The 13,773-nt window shown below is 51.5% G+C and overlaps 1 protein-coding gene across 1 annotated transcript in view; it reads left to right on the top strand.

The window, feature by feature from the left end:
- ERCC5 (ERCC excision repair 5, endonuclease) overlaps positions 1-13,773 on the top strand; it is a 361,049-nt gene that overhangs the window by 174,414 nt on the left and 172,862 nt on the right. The window contains exon 11 of the mRNA XM_069637054.1: positions 113-232. Coding sequence (XP_069493155.1) covers positions 113-232 — 120 coding nt within the window. The remainder of the gene's footprint in view (positions 1-112; positions 233-13,773) is intronic.

Raw genomic sequence — 13,773 nt, 5'->3', positions numbered from 1 at the left:
TTTTATCTTTGACTCTGCCTCGCTCATCTGATGTTTGCTGCAGGAAATTCTGTTGATCCAAAAATCTGTCTCTTATCCGTATAATAAGCTTTGTATTGTTTTTATCATGCAGGAGGAATTGGAAACTCTTGAAAGCAACCTGCTTGTTCAACAAGGTACTCTTCAGGCTCAAAAGCAACAGCAGGAGCGCATTGCAGCCACGGTCACTGGACAGATGTACCTGGAAAGCCAGGTAATATATCCGACTTACAGTAGCTCACACTTGGCAATATTTTCAGCAGTTTTTTACAATGTGATTGGTTTTATTGTGGGCAAAAGTACAATTAGTGGGACAATCCTTGTGTAGACCAATTCATTGTGGGGTTGCGTGCAGTGTAAGAAACAAACTTGTTTCAAATGAAGACTCATTTTCCAACTAAATATCATGCCATGAGTCCAAAGGAGCAATGAAGAGAAGTTCAGGCAGGAAGTGCTCAACATATTGAAAAAAAGGCACAGCGAACGCCTGGCTCAACCTGCCAACATCGCTGTAAATGGCTTAGACTATCCTAGACTTTCAGTCCTGCTGTGTTGGCCTCTCATGAACAAAGTCCATGGCCAATCAGAAGAGCTCATTTGATGGTTGCGTGGCCTGGAGCCGGAGTGTGCAGCATGGCTCCTTGATTGCTCCAGGCCCCATCCGGAAAAACAAGGCAGTCGAGATCGGTGTGAAAGCACAATTTAACCTAAAACCTCTCGCTGAAGTGGGGGATGGTGTGGAGAGCGGTGGAGGGAAGCATGATCCTTCCTATTGCAACGGTTCCTGAGCTCGGCGAGGCACTCATCCAAAATGGTGGCTCCACCCCGAAATTTTGAGGGAACGCGAGTATGCTGGCGGCCGACATGGAATTGGAGGGAGCCGGACCATTCCAGAGCTGAGAAAATCTCGGTCTGTTCAACGTATGCTGCCTCACAAGCTCTGCAGGCAGCAAAGTGAACCACTGACGAAAGAGCGTTCCACCCAGCATACGATTGCTGTGAGGGAGTGGCAGCCGTTTCCGGAGTCCTCCCGGCGGCTTGTCCGCTGAGGCACTGCATGCTCTGAGTGGAAAGCACACCGGAGGTGGTAACTCCTCGCATCAGCAGCTCAGCAGGCACTAAGTACATCCAGCGTCTGATCGCCGCATTTGGCACAGTACGGAAGCCATACTCTTACATCCTGTCCCCTTTCCTTCATACTGCATGGGCGTCCCTCGCGAGGGGCGGGAGACGGAACCTTTTTCACCAGAACCATCTTCTTCCCCACTAAATTTAGAGGCACGCGGAGGCGCTGCCCTAGGAGCCCTCCGGCGCCACACCTCAGTCCCCTTTTCCGCGTCGATGGGAACAGGCCGAATTCACCAGCACTCCTAAGTATGGCTTCGACCATGTAATTCCACGTCCGGATTCTACCTCCTATTTCTTATTCTTTTGTCTTTTTTCAATAGGTATTCGGTCCTCAGACGCCACAGCTCCTCCCCAGCGCATGTAAACTTCGACAGGGTTCATCAGGTGCCCATCCTGCAATGGGCCCTTCCCAACTTCAGATCCCCACGCCCTCTGCCTACGTTGCCTTGGCCGAGACTACGGTTGGTGAGCCTGTTCGGCGTGCAGCTCGCTGCCTCGAAAGCGCTGAAGAACAGACTAGCCAGGTGGAGGGAGCTCTTCCAGCGGTCTCCTTCTGAGGATCTCAAGAGTTTCGTGAAACATCGGTCCAGGCCTGAGGTAGGGCCTATATTTTCATCCGCATCTCGCAAGGGAGACTCCTTCCCAGGGACTCTCCTAAGCGTGAGGGACCGGTCAGGTCCTTATACCAACACACGCACTAAGGCTGTTACAGCTACCGGCCCTCGGGCTGAGGGGTCCTCGGGTCCTCCCGGTGCCAAGGTTGAGGGGCCGCTAGGCTCTATTACCAGGCTTGCGCCCGAGGGACTCTGCCCTTGTACCGGCATCATGGCCAAGGGGCTATGCCCTGTTACCGGCAGCACGTCCGAGGGGGTGCCTGAACGCAGCTCTAATGACCCCCGGGTCGAGGTGGATACACCTACCGGGCAGGGGCCTGAGAAGCGGGGCAAGTCACATGCCGCTCACATAAAAGACTTGGCAGAGGCCCATACCAACGAGCCGAGCAGCACGTCACAGCCACGTGGTAAGCAGCTCAACAAAATAGCCGATGTGCCAGAAAAGGACACCTGTTTGACGCCTCTGTAGGACTTCGGCAAAGAACGAGTATTGAGGTGGGACTGGCAGCAACCAGGTACGTGGCCTACGGCCTACCCTTCTTATGCGCAAGGTTGTTTTCCCTTGCGTCCATATGTACAGGGTCGGCAGCTGCCTCTAGCTACCCCGTCAGTGCCCTCCTCCTCTTTGGCCAGCGAGGACCGGATCTTCGGGAGGTTCATCGGCCTCATGACGTCTCCAGATAAAGGAGCTATCATCAAGGACGCAGTCCGGGAAGTCCTTCCTGCTATGCTAGCGGCACCACAGACGCCGACACCCTTGGACCCGGCGCAGCCGCCTCCTCCGGCTCCTCATCCTACTCCACAGGCAGTTCCATACCAGCCTCTTCCTCAGCCTCTGGCGGCGGTCCCTGTACCCCAGCCTTCGGCTCCGGATACTACTTTTTCATCCTCCACAGGATCCCCCAGACCCTCAGGATACTGATACTGATGAGGAGGAGGAGGAGGATCCTGACACGCCATCATCCGCCAGGGCCTTCCACGAAAGTATCTCGGGCCTGGCGGAATACCTGGGCCTGCCCCAGCCCCAGGTAGAACAGCCGGCAGAGGGGGCGTCCTTGCTGAAGTCCTCACGAGGCGCCCTTCCGACAGAACGGGGATTCCACTGCAAACCGATGTAGTCTCCCTCGCCAAGAAGGGTTGGCTCAAACCCCACTCTGTCCAGCCAGTCAACCGCCGCCTGGACGCCAAGCTCTCCTCCCATCCTCAGCCACACTGCTCGGTGATCGCTGCGGCATCACTGTACTCCAAGCCTCAGTCGTCCTCGTCTTCGTCATCAGCGCTGTTAGGCAAGGAGGAGAAAACCTTGGAGGCATACGGTAAGAAGCTGTATTCCAATGCTTCCTTGCACCTGCAACAGGCCAACGCAGAGGCCAAGCTGGCAGCCGCTAACGAGAGATTATGGTGGGAAATTGCCGACTTCCTCCCGGAACTCCCCACCCACAGCCAATCACGTTTCAAGGCGGGGCTAGCCGAGGCTAAACTTGTTGCTCAGGATATCATGGAGTCCACGCTGGCACACATTGATACCTCTGGATGTGCCATCTGCATTGCCACGGACATGAGATTTGCTCTTCAAGTGCACTTTTGGTGACAGAAATGTGCGGATCCCTGGATATTGTCAGTAGTACGGGGTACCGTCTACCTATTCCTGCCTCTCCTCCCTCCTCTCCTCCTCTTCCGCAAGTTGAGACAGTAACTCTTTTGGCAGAGATTCGGTCGCTCGTCCTGAGCAAGGCTGTGGAGGAAGTCCCAGCCTCCCAGCGAGGATCGGGCTTCTACTCCAGGATCTTTGCCATTCAGAAAAAGAACCAGGCTGGCCTGAGAGTTGTACTGGACCTTTCCACCCTCAACCTCTCCTTGCCTCTCCATAGGTTCAAGATGGTGACGCCAGCTTTTATTGCAGAAGCATTATGCAGGGGGAGACTGGATATGCTCCCTGTATCTGAAGGACGGCTATCTGCACGTCCAGATCTGGCAACCCCATCGTTCTTTCCTCCAGTTCAGAATCATGGGCTGCCATTTTCAGTACAAGGTCCTCCCTTTTGGCCTCAAATCGGCCCCAGGGTCTTTACCAGACTCATGAATGCGGTGGCAGACCTCCTCCGGGCTCAGGGCCTCCATATATACCCCTATCTAGATGACTGGCTCGTCAGGGCTACATCTCACGAAGCAGTTCACCACTCCTCCCAGGCACTGATGAACCCGCTAAACGACCTGGGCTTTTCGCTCAAGAAGTCACCGCTGCAACCCACGTAGTCTTTGACCTTCCTGGGCCTCATCTGGGACACGTGCTCCGAGAGGGTCTTTCCCTCAGAGGACAAAATCACGGCCATCAGGAGGGCCTCGTCCCAATTTCTCAGCCGAAGCGCTACTTTAGCTTGGTGGTACCCGCATGTACTGGGCCTTTTTGCAGCGGTATTGTTGGCCGTCCCCCACACAAGACTCATGATGATGAGGATTCAGCTCCACTTCGCAGCGTTGTGGAACCAGGAGAGGGGCTCTCAGGCCGAAATTAGTAAGATCCCCATCTCTCTCCTCCCAGACCTCACATGGTGGTCCAGGGACTGCAACCTGCGGACGGCAGGCCCTTCTGGCCCCCCGCCCCACAGGTGACGATTACCACAGATTCCTCCCTAGAGGGCTGGGGAGCCACCCTGAACGACCTCTAGGTCCACGTATGGTGACTGTCCAATGTAGGGAAGCACGACTACACATTTTACTCCCACGTCCATAGAGGCCTCTCGAGAATCGATTTAATCCTCATGTCGAGTGAGCTGTTCCCCTGCTTATAGGGTGTTCATATTCTCCCAAGGGTCATCTCGGAAACATGCCCTGGTGTCAGCCCACATCCGGGCAACAGGATTTCCAGCTAGTCTCCAAAAGCCCTGGAAGTTGCAGGACTCTTTAGTACAAGATGCAGCAATTAAGGGGGAGATATCCAATGCCCTAGACTGCTACTTTAGTGAAAATACCCATCTCCAGCAACGGTTTGGGATGCCATGAAAGCAGTGGTATGGGGGTGGGGTGCTAATTACAAGTGCTGCGGCATATAGAAAAGTCAGGCAGTTGAAACAAACCAGGCTGGAGGTGAAGGTGGTAGAACTAGAAAAGGCACATAAAACTAATCCGTCCACGAAAATGGGGGAGAGATCAAAAAAGCAAAGTGCACCTAACCGACAAATCCACTCGTGCCCTGGCGTACGTTAACAATTCTACCATATAAACAGCAATAAAGTGAACTGGCTCCTGGTGTGTAACCTGAGAAAAATACATGCACGGAACAACATCGGCACTCTAAGAGGCCCCGATGGCTCTCTGCTGATCTCAGAGGGGGATAAAATGGGTGCGATGATGGATCACCAGAGGGATGTTCTGTCCGGGACCCAATTGAAAGTGAACTGCAAACCAGATATTTGTCCGGAATCCCCCAGGGGGGTGCGCTCCAGATCAGTTAGCTACTATCGAATTACCCATCACTCCGGAAGAGGTAATAGAAGCAGTTAAGGCCCTGAAAAATTCAGCCCCAGGCCCCAACGGGTTCACCGCACGATTTTACAAGGTATGCGCCCACACCCTAGCCCCTCACTTAGTGGATCTCTTTAACTCCTTCTTAACGACGGGGTGCATTACACCATCTATGGAGGAATCCCTAACGGTACTCCTACCAAAGCCCGGGAAAGACCCGGAAGACTGTGGTTCATACCGGCACATAACCCTAATGACTAAAGATGCAAAAATCTTCTAAAAAATGGTGCCAAGCAGACTCGCCAGGGTCCTTCCTGACCTAGTGCACCCGGATCAAACAGGATTCGTCCCTGGCCACACCACCCAAGACAACGTTGGGCGACTTCTCGACTTAATCAAGAGCGCTTCGAGGGAGGGAATGAAGCTAGCAGTAGTATCTCTTGACGCTCTCAAAGCATTTGAGCTACTCTATTGAGGGTATATTGGTAAGACGCTAGCCCATTTCAGATTTGGCCCAAAATTCACTAAATGGATTGTGGCTAACTATCGGTATTCCCACTAGATCCCTAAGAATTAACAGTTTCCCCCCCAAAATTGCCTATCTCTCGGGGCACTCGTCAGGGTTGCCCCCTATCGCCTTTAACATTGGCCCTTTCGATGGAACCATTTGCTACCAGTATACGCGCCAATCCACGGATTCAGGGACTCTGTGTGGGAAACCATTGCTGTAAAATCTCCCCATATGCTGATGAAGTCCTCTTCTGTGACTCAGCTGGACGACTCCCTAGAGGCACTTTGACAGGATATCTCGGCATTTGGTGAGGCGTCAGGCTTCAAGGTCAACTATTTGAAATCTAGCGCCATGGGGGGTAAACATCCCGCATGGATGCAGGGACGTACTGGCGAGTGCAGGCCCATCCCATGGGACGAAGCCTACATCACTTATCTAAGAGTCCATATCCTGGGTAAAGTTGAGAAAGTGTACCGGGCCAATTTCCCGCAGCTGTTCATGGACCTACAGAGCGATGTGGACCACCAGCACAAACAGGAAGTGTCATGGCTCGGGAGTATTCTGCCCTTAAAATGAATCTGGTCCCGAGATTCCTCTATCAGTGCCTTGCCTTACCTGTAGCAATCACAGAGAAAGAGCTTTGGAAACTCCAAAGAGGGATCATGAGATATATATGGGGTAGGAAAAAGCCACAGGTAGCTAGAAAGGTCATGCTCCGAGGCACCCCCAGCGGTGGTCTCAGAGTTGCAGACATCTCCCGGTACTGCCTAGAGGTGCAACTGTCTCACGCCTTTGTGTGGCAGGACACAGACAATTCACCCGGTTGGAAGCAAAAAGAGGAGTCATGGTGCTCAACCCCACTATCGACCCTGCCCCATCTGGGTACGACACGATTATCCCTGAGCCTCGGCCTGCTGACCTGCACCATCGCAGTTCTTTTTGGTCAAATGCATTGTTGTTGTGTGTCGTGTCTTACTGAGTTGTGGTTAAAAAAAAAGCCAAATAAACCACTTCAAAAATTAGTTTTCTGATGCTTGTTAATCTGCTTAGAATCACATGCTGTGCATATGGTCCGACATCCAGTGGTAACTGCAGAGTATTGCATCTTGTCTTTCGGGGACCGAAAGGCGACGTCGGCATAGGCTTGTCTGTAACACTATCCCTATCGTGACGTGTGTCGTACCCAAAATCCCTCACGCGCCGAGGTCCCTTGGATTGTTTTTTCCGCCCAGATAACTGGTCGCCCTATAGCGGAGCTCTTACTAGAGACATTGTTTATCTTTACCGAATTGTCGGTTTATTCTCTGTTAAGTCACTTAGCCAATAAGAACATCTTCGACGAAGACTACGGGGGAATCGTCTACGGCTGTGGATTTCGGTGCCTAAGATCCGGCAGCCGGATTTTCCACGTGGTCGGGCCCTCTGGCCCACCTATACAGTAGGGAGAGTGGGGTCGGGGTGGCCATATTGTTTAGTATGTCTTTCCTCCTTTCCCCTCTTTTCCCTTTCGGTCTGGTCATCCTTCCCTTTTGCTATGGAAAGGACTCCTTTTAGATTCTGCCCTATAGGGTCAGATATCCTTGGAAGGATGAACACAGGACGTGTAACGCCTGCCTCCCCCTAGAAGCGCTGTGCAGCGTGCAAACTCCTCCGGCCCAAGACCCTTAATGAGCACCGTGTAAAGCGGTGGGTCACGGTAAGGTATGTCATGTGTGGAGCCCTCCCCTCCCCCACCCCCACGCCAGTGAAGGGGGTACTTCGGATGACCAAATGTCGAATGCGGCTGTTATAGACCTTAAGACACTTCCAGGTCAGCCACGCCCGTCCCCGACCCTTCCAGGCTCCACTCTGGTCTTGCTACAGGGACTAACCCAGCGACAGGGGCGTACAAGCGCATCGCACTAAGCACACAACCCCTACGCCAATTTCAACGCCTTTGTCGAAAAAGGCGAAAGCGCCAACGGGGCCGCCGAAAACTTTGCCGGTTCCCTCGGATCGTTCAGATCCAAAGCCTTCCCCACATCCGCAGCAGCGCATTGTGACTGGGCAATCAGAACAAATCAAGGGCGCTACTCCAAAACCTACACATGTCGAAGTTCGGGAGCCCGACGCTTCGATTTCCAAGGCCTCAGTAGGATCGAAAACTACGGCTAGGCCTCTACCCGGAAAACCGACCGCTAGGCCTCCTAGTGCCGCGGCCGTTATATCTACCGCAGACAAATCATCAGAGCCTTTGTCTCACGACGATTTGGTGACTATCCAAAGTAGCATCGGAAGAATCGGTGCAGCGGTGGGCCTTACTCCGGTTCTACCTAAGGTTATGGCCCAAGCCGCGGGAAAGATTTCGGCAGATTTGGTCCTCGATTCCGATGAGACTTACGTAGATAGTCAAGACTCTCTGACACCCTGAGAGGTTCCTTTCGACACAACAGTGCGGAGAACGTAGTTTCTCCTCGTGTATGCCCGTTTGGGTCCTCTAAATGGACTACAGAATAATTTGAGGGTTATATGGATCGGCTGGAGCAGATTATCCGTTCTTCTAATCATCCTCCCCCGAAAAGGGCTCGGGTAGACCCTGACCCTAACCCCCAAATTCAAGAAGTTCAGTCTCATGTTTTCCAATAAGAAGACGTGGTCCATATGGACACATATAGAGACATCTATAATGAAGAAGAAGAAGCTTCTTTTCTCAAACTATGAGGAAGATCAACAGGATACGATGAACAACTGGGAGGAAACCCAGCAGGAAGGTCAAGACCCTTGGACACAGCAAGATCAGGACACTGTGCCTAGACTCTCCTCCGTCCACCCCGGCTCGCCAGGCCTCCCCTGTGGATGACCAAATGGCTTTCAACTTCATGTTGAAGAAAGCAGCTGAATACTTCAAAATTGCCACTCAAGAGGCAGTACCTGAGCAGGATTTTGTGGAGGATATTATTAAAGAAAAACCTCCGGCGAGTCAATCCATCCCCCTCCTTAACTCTGTTAAGAGACGGGTAGCTCCCTCATTGGTTTCACCTGCTCAGACACGGGCAGTGAACCGGAGAGTCAAAAAATTATTTCGGCCTTCTCCTTCCGACCCTCTGTATATCAAAGGGCACGCCATCCCAGACTCACTGGTAGTGACTACCACTCGAAAGAGGGCAGTGGTACTCCTTGCCACGGGAGAATCACCACCGGACAAGGTTGTATGCCATTGGCAAACGTGTCACATCAGCAGCTGCATACACCATTCGGGTTTCTAATAATACTACGCTATTAGCAAGCTATGCTGATGCCCAATGGAACTTGCTCCAGGAAGGCCTCCAGGAGGTTCCTGAACCCGCCAGGACAAAGCTTCTCGCCATTGTTTTGGTGGGAAGACTGGTTAACCAGAATGTGGCGAAGAACACCCTGGACACTGCAGAAACAGCAGGCAGGTCTCTTGCACAAGGGACTCTTCTGAAAAGACACGCATGGCTGCGTACATCAGGATTTAGACCTGAGACTCAGGCCTCGCTCATTAATAAACCCATTGAGGAGACTAACCTCTTCGGGAAAGCAGTGGATGAAGCGTTGGAGACAGCCAAGAAGGAGCATAAGACTATAAGGTCCTTGCACCAGATTACACAGAAACCCTCCTCCCTGAGGGGTAATAATTCTCGGCGGTCCTTTCGAGGGCAAGCCCGTGCTGGTCAAAACAACTACGGCACGGGTAACTTCAACACAAATCAAACACCTGGAAGCCCTACTTACTACCCCTCAAGGGGTCAGAAACGCGGCAAATGGAGAGGCAGAGGCCCCAATCCCAGAGGAGCCACAGCCTCTGGTCAGAAATGACCACCAAGTCCATGTCCCCTTCCATGTCTCCGCGGTCGGGGGGCGATTAACATCTTTCCTCAAGGCATGGGAGGGGATAACTTCCGACCGACCAGTGGTTCTTAAAGACGGTCGCCCACGGTTATTGCGTGGAATTCGCCCGACCTCCGCAGTTCAGACCGCCGCGCTCACAGCGCCTTTCACCGGACCATCTGGAGATCCTGATCCAAGAGGTGGAAGCACTGCTAGGAAAGGACGCCATAGAAGCCGTCCCTATTCTTTAGGTAAACGAGGGTATTTATTCAGTGTACTTCCTCGTACCCAAAAAGGATCTCACCATGCGTCCTGTTCTAGATCTGCGCCCAGCGAACAAGTTTATAAAACCCCAGAAGTTTCGCATGGTAACACTGCAGGAGGTGATCCCATTGCTGAAACAAGGGGACTTCATGACAACATTGGACATGAAAGATGCATACTTTCATATTTCAATGTTGCCAGCACACAGAAAATACCTAAGGTTCATGATCCAGGACAAACACTACCAATTCAAGGTACTCCCCTTCGGCATCGCCTCAGCGCCAAGGATGTTTACCAAAGTCCTGGCAGTGGCAGCAGCACACCTGCACAGACTATCAGTCCCAGTTTACCCTTACCTCGACGACTGGCTCATTACGGGGGACTCGTTCAACGCTTGTTTTTCAAACACCCAAAAAACAGTAGATCTCCTCTTCAGCCTGGGGTTTTCAATCAACGAAAAGAAATCCTGCTTAGTCCCCAGCCAAGTAAAATAATTTCTGGGAGCGCTAATTCGGACGGAAGACGGTCTTGTCTTCTCCTCCAGCGAGAGGGTTCAGAACATGCTCTCTCAGATTCCTCAATATGTAGCCAGTCCAGAGGTGACGGTAGCAAGGCCATGCGTTTGCTAGGGATGATGGCGTCATGTATATACTTGGTTCCCCACGCGTGGCTGCGCATGCGTCCCATGCAAGCGTGGCTCAACAGCCAGTGGTGTCAGGCCAGCAGACAATGGGAAGATCTGTTAGTTGTCTCGCCAGCCCTTGTTCTCTCTCTGCAGTGGTGGTCAAGAGAAAACCTCTTGAAAGGGAAGACCTTCACCACCCCTGCAGTGGAAGCCACTCTCACAACAGACACATCTCTCACGGGGTGGGGGGTTCACCTGCTTCAGCAGACAGCACACTGAGTGTGGTCCCCTCAAGTAGCGTCCAACCATATAAACTTACTGGAGCTACTAGCAGTGTTCAAAGCATTGAAAGCCTTTCAGGTGCAACTGCAAGGGAAGACAGTGCTGGTCCTAACCGACAGCACTATTGAAATGTATTACCTGAACAAACACAGGGGGGCACTCACTCTCCAGGGCTATCCAAGCTGTCCCAAAACATTTGGATATGGGCTCTCAAACACAAGATGTTTTTGTTGTCCCAACATGTTCCAGGGGAACTCAGTCTTCTGGCAGACGTACTCAGCAGAGATTTTCCTCTGCCAGAAGAAAACAAATGGCGACTGCACAAAGACATTGTGTCCAACGTCTTCGCTGAATGGGGTTTCCCAGAGATCGACCCGTTCGCTACTCAGGAGAACGCCCAGTGCCAAGACTACGCCTCCAAGTACCCCCAGAACCGATCCAAGGGGAACGGTCTCTGGATAACTTGGTCGGGGAAATTTTTGTCTACGTCCCCCCCCCCCCCCCTCCAACTCCCCTTCTCAACAAGATAGTGCACAAGATGTACCAGGAACCAGTTACCATGATACTGGTGGTCCCCATGTGGGCCCGCCAACCCTGGTTCGCTCACCTGATGGAAATGTCCCTCTCCCCACCAGTCAAGCTGCCCTGCCCGTACAACATGTCTCAGGACAGGGGGGAGACCCTACACCCAGGCCCACAAACTCTGAACTTAGCAGCCTTGCTTCTGAGATCATCGAGTTTGGACACCTGCAACTCCCTCAGGGGTGCATGGACATACTCAGGGAAGCGAGGAAACCTAATTCACGTTATTGCTATGCCAGCAAATGGAAACGTTTTGTCATCTGGTGCAATTCCAAGAGCGTCAATCCCATCGATTGCTTACCCTCACACATTGTGTTGTATCTAACCCACTTGTTGGACTCTGGGATAGTCTTTAATTCCCTAAAGGTTCATCTGGCTGCTCTGTCAGCCTACACCACATCACAACAAAAAGTATTGTGGTGGAAAATACCGGTGATTAAAGCCTTTATGGAAGGGGTTAAGAGGATTTATCCTCCCATCTCTCATCCAGACCCTGGATGGGATCTGAATGTGGTTTTGACCAGGCTCATGGGAGCTCCCTTCGAGCCTATGCAAAAAGCAAGTCTGAAAGACCTGACTTATAAGATAGCCTTCTTAGTGGCTATCACTTCTATCAGAAGGGTTAGCGAACTACAGGCTCTTTCTGTTTTAGACCTCTTTGTTACAGTCCACAAGGATAAGGTAGTTCTGAGCACACATCCCAGGTTTGCGCCTAAATTCATCTCAAAGTTCCATGTGAACCAGTCAATCGAACTACCCACTTTCTTCCAGAACCCTACTAACATGGCCGAAAGAAGCCTTCACACACTAGACGTGCGCAGGGCAGTCATGTTTTACCTGGAAAGAACTAAACCACTAAGGAAGACTAAACAATTATTTGTTTCAGTGGCAGCTGGTAGAGAAGGGGACCCTGTCTCTAAATCGGCTATCTCAAGGTGGATTGTCAAATGCATCACACTATGTTACACTCTTGGTAAGAGAGAACTGCCCTTCAAGCCTAGAGCACACTACTCGAGGCACTGGGGCATGCATAGCATTCATTGCAAATGTTCCTCTTGAGTCCATTTGCAAAGCGGCAACCTGGAGTTCTGTACACACCTTTACAAAACACTATTGCCTAGACACTCATTCTAGGTCTGATTCTCAGGTGGGACAAGCAGTACTAAGACATCTTTTCTCTACTGTTGCTTCTCACAACCCACCGCCAACTCCGGGTACTGCTCGCTAGTCTATGCACAGCATGTGATTCTAAACAGATTAACAAGCATCAGAAGACATGCATTACTTGCCGTAATAGCATTTCTGATGATTGAATCTGCTTAGATTCACATGCACCCTCCCTACCTCCCCGCTCGGGGTGGAAGGAACATAGATGTCTTACTACTTTCTCTCTTTACGTACCCACTCACTATAGCCTTGGGCTCCCTCATGGCAGAAAAAATACAATCGGGGGGACCTCGGCGCATGAGGGATTTTGGGTACTACACACGTCACGATAGGGATAGTGTTACATACACGCCTATGCTGACATCCCCTTTCGGTCCCCGAAAGACCAGATGCAATACTCTGCGGTTAACACTGGATTTCGAACCATATGCACAGCATGTGAATCTAAGCAGATGCAATCATCAGAAATGCTATTACGGTAAGTAATGCATGTCATCCGCAAAACACAGTGAACCACGGACTGACACGTGAGAGCGCTGCCACACCAATGCTGCGGGGATTGAACCCATTTATACTTGAACATCAGAATAATGACACCAAGAAAACATGCATTCAAGCTTGTATATATAAGGAGTGATTAGGCCCTGATTTGAAAAAGGCTGGTTAAGATAGCCGCAAAACGTGTCGTCAGCAAGGACAACTTCAATATAATGATAATAAACCTTTGTTTTTGAACAACTGGATTTGGCACTGTCTTATACCCGAGTGTTTTGCAGATAACCAATGTTAGAAAAGGGCGGCAAGACTATGAAGCGCCAAGGGCTCCCTGCGGCCGCTCACCCTATTATGGGATAACCCAGATTTCATGCCAGAGATCGGATCGAGGGGGGTTCCATAGATGGTGGGAGGGGGCTTGATGCAAATAAAGGATTTTTTCGGCAAAGGACTCCCATTATCCTTTGAAGACTGCAAAGTAAAATTCCAACTGCCGGAAGCGGAGAGGTTTTGGTATACCCAGCTCTGGCACTGGATGACACAACACAAAATAAAGGAGCAGGGGGGCAGGGAGCTCAACGCATTACAAAGCACCTTAACAGCAGCAGCCAGAAGGGAAAAGTTATACTACTGGGAGGCATAGGCTATGGTACGCTGCCAATGACGAAACATAGCAAACCTGATCACTCACCTCACTGCAGCTAAAATCACCATCGCCCGTCTCCAGAAACACACTGAAGGTCCAGTGGTTGCCATGTGGTGGGCGAAATGTTGGGACACAGTGGTGGCAG

Source organism: Ambystoma mexicanum, chromosome 7p (assembly GCF_040938575.1).
Source record: "Ambystoma mexicanum isolate Mex_15411 chromosome 7p, UKY_AmexF1_1, whole genome shotgun sequence".
Taxonomy (NCBI): Eukaryota; Metazoa; Chordata; class Amphibia; order Caudata; family Ambystomatidae; genus Ambystoma; species Ambystoma mexicanum.
This window is presented reverse-complemented; position numbering and strand designations above follow the sequence as displayed.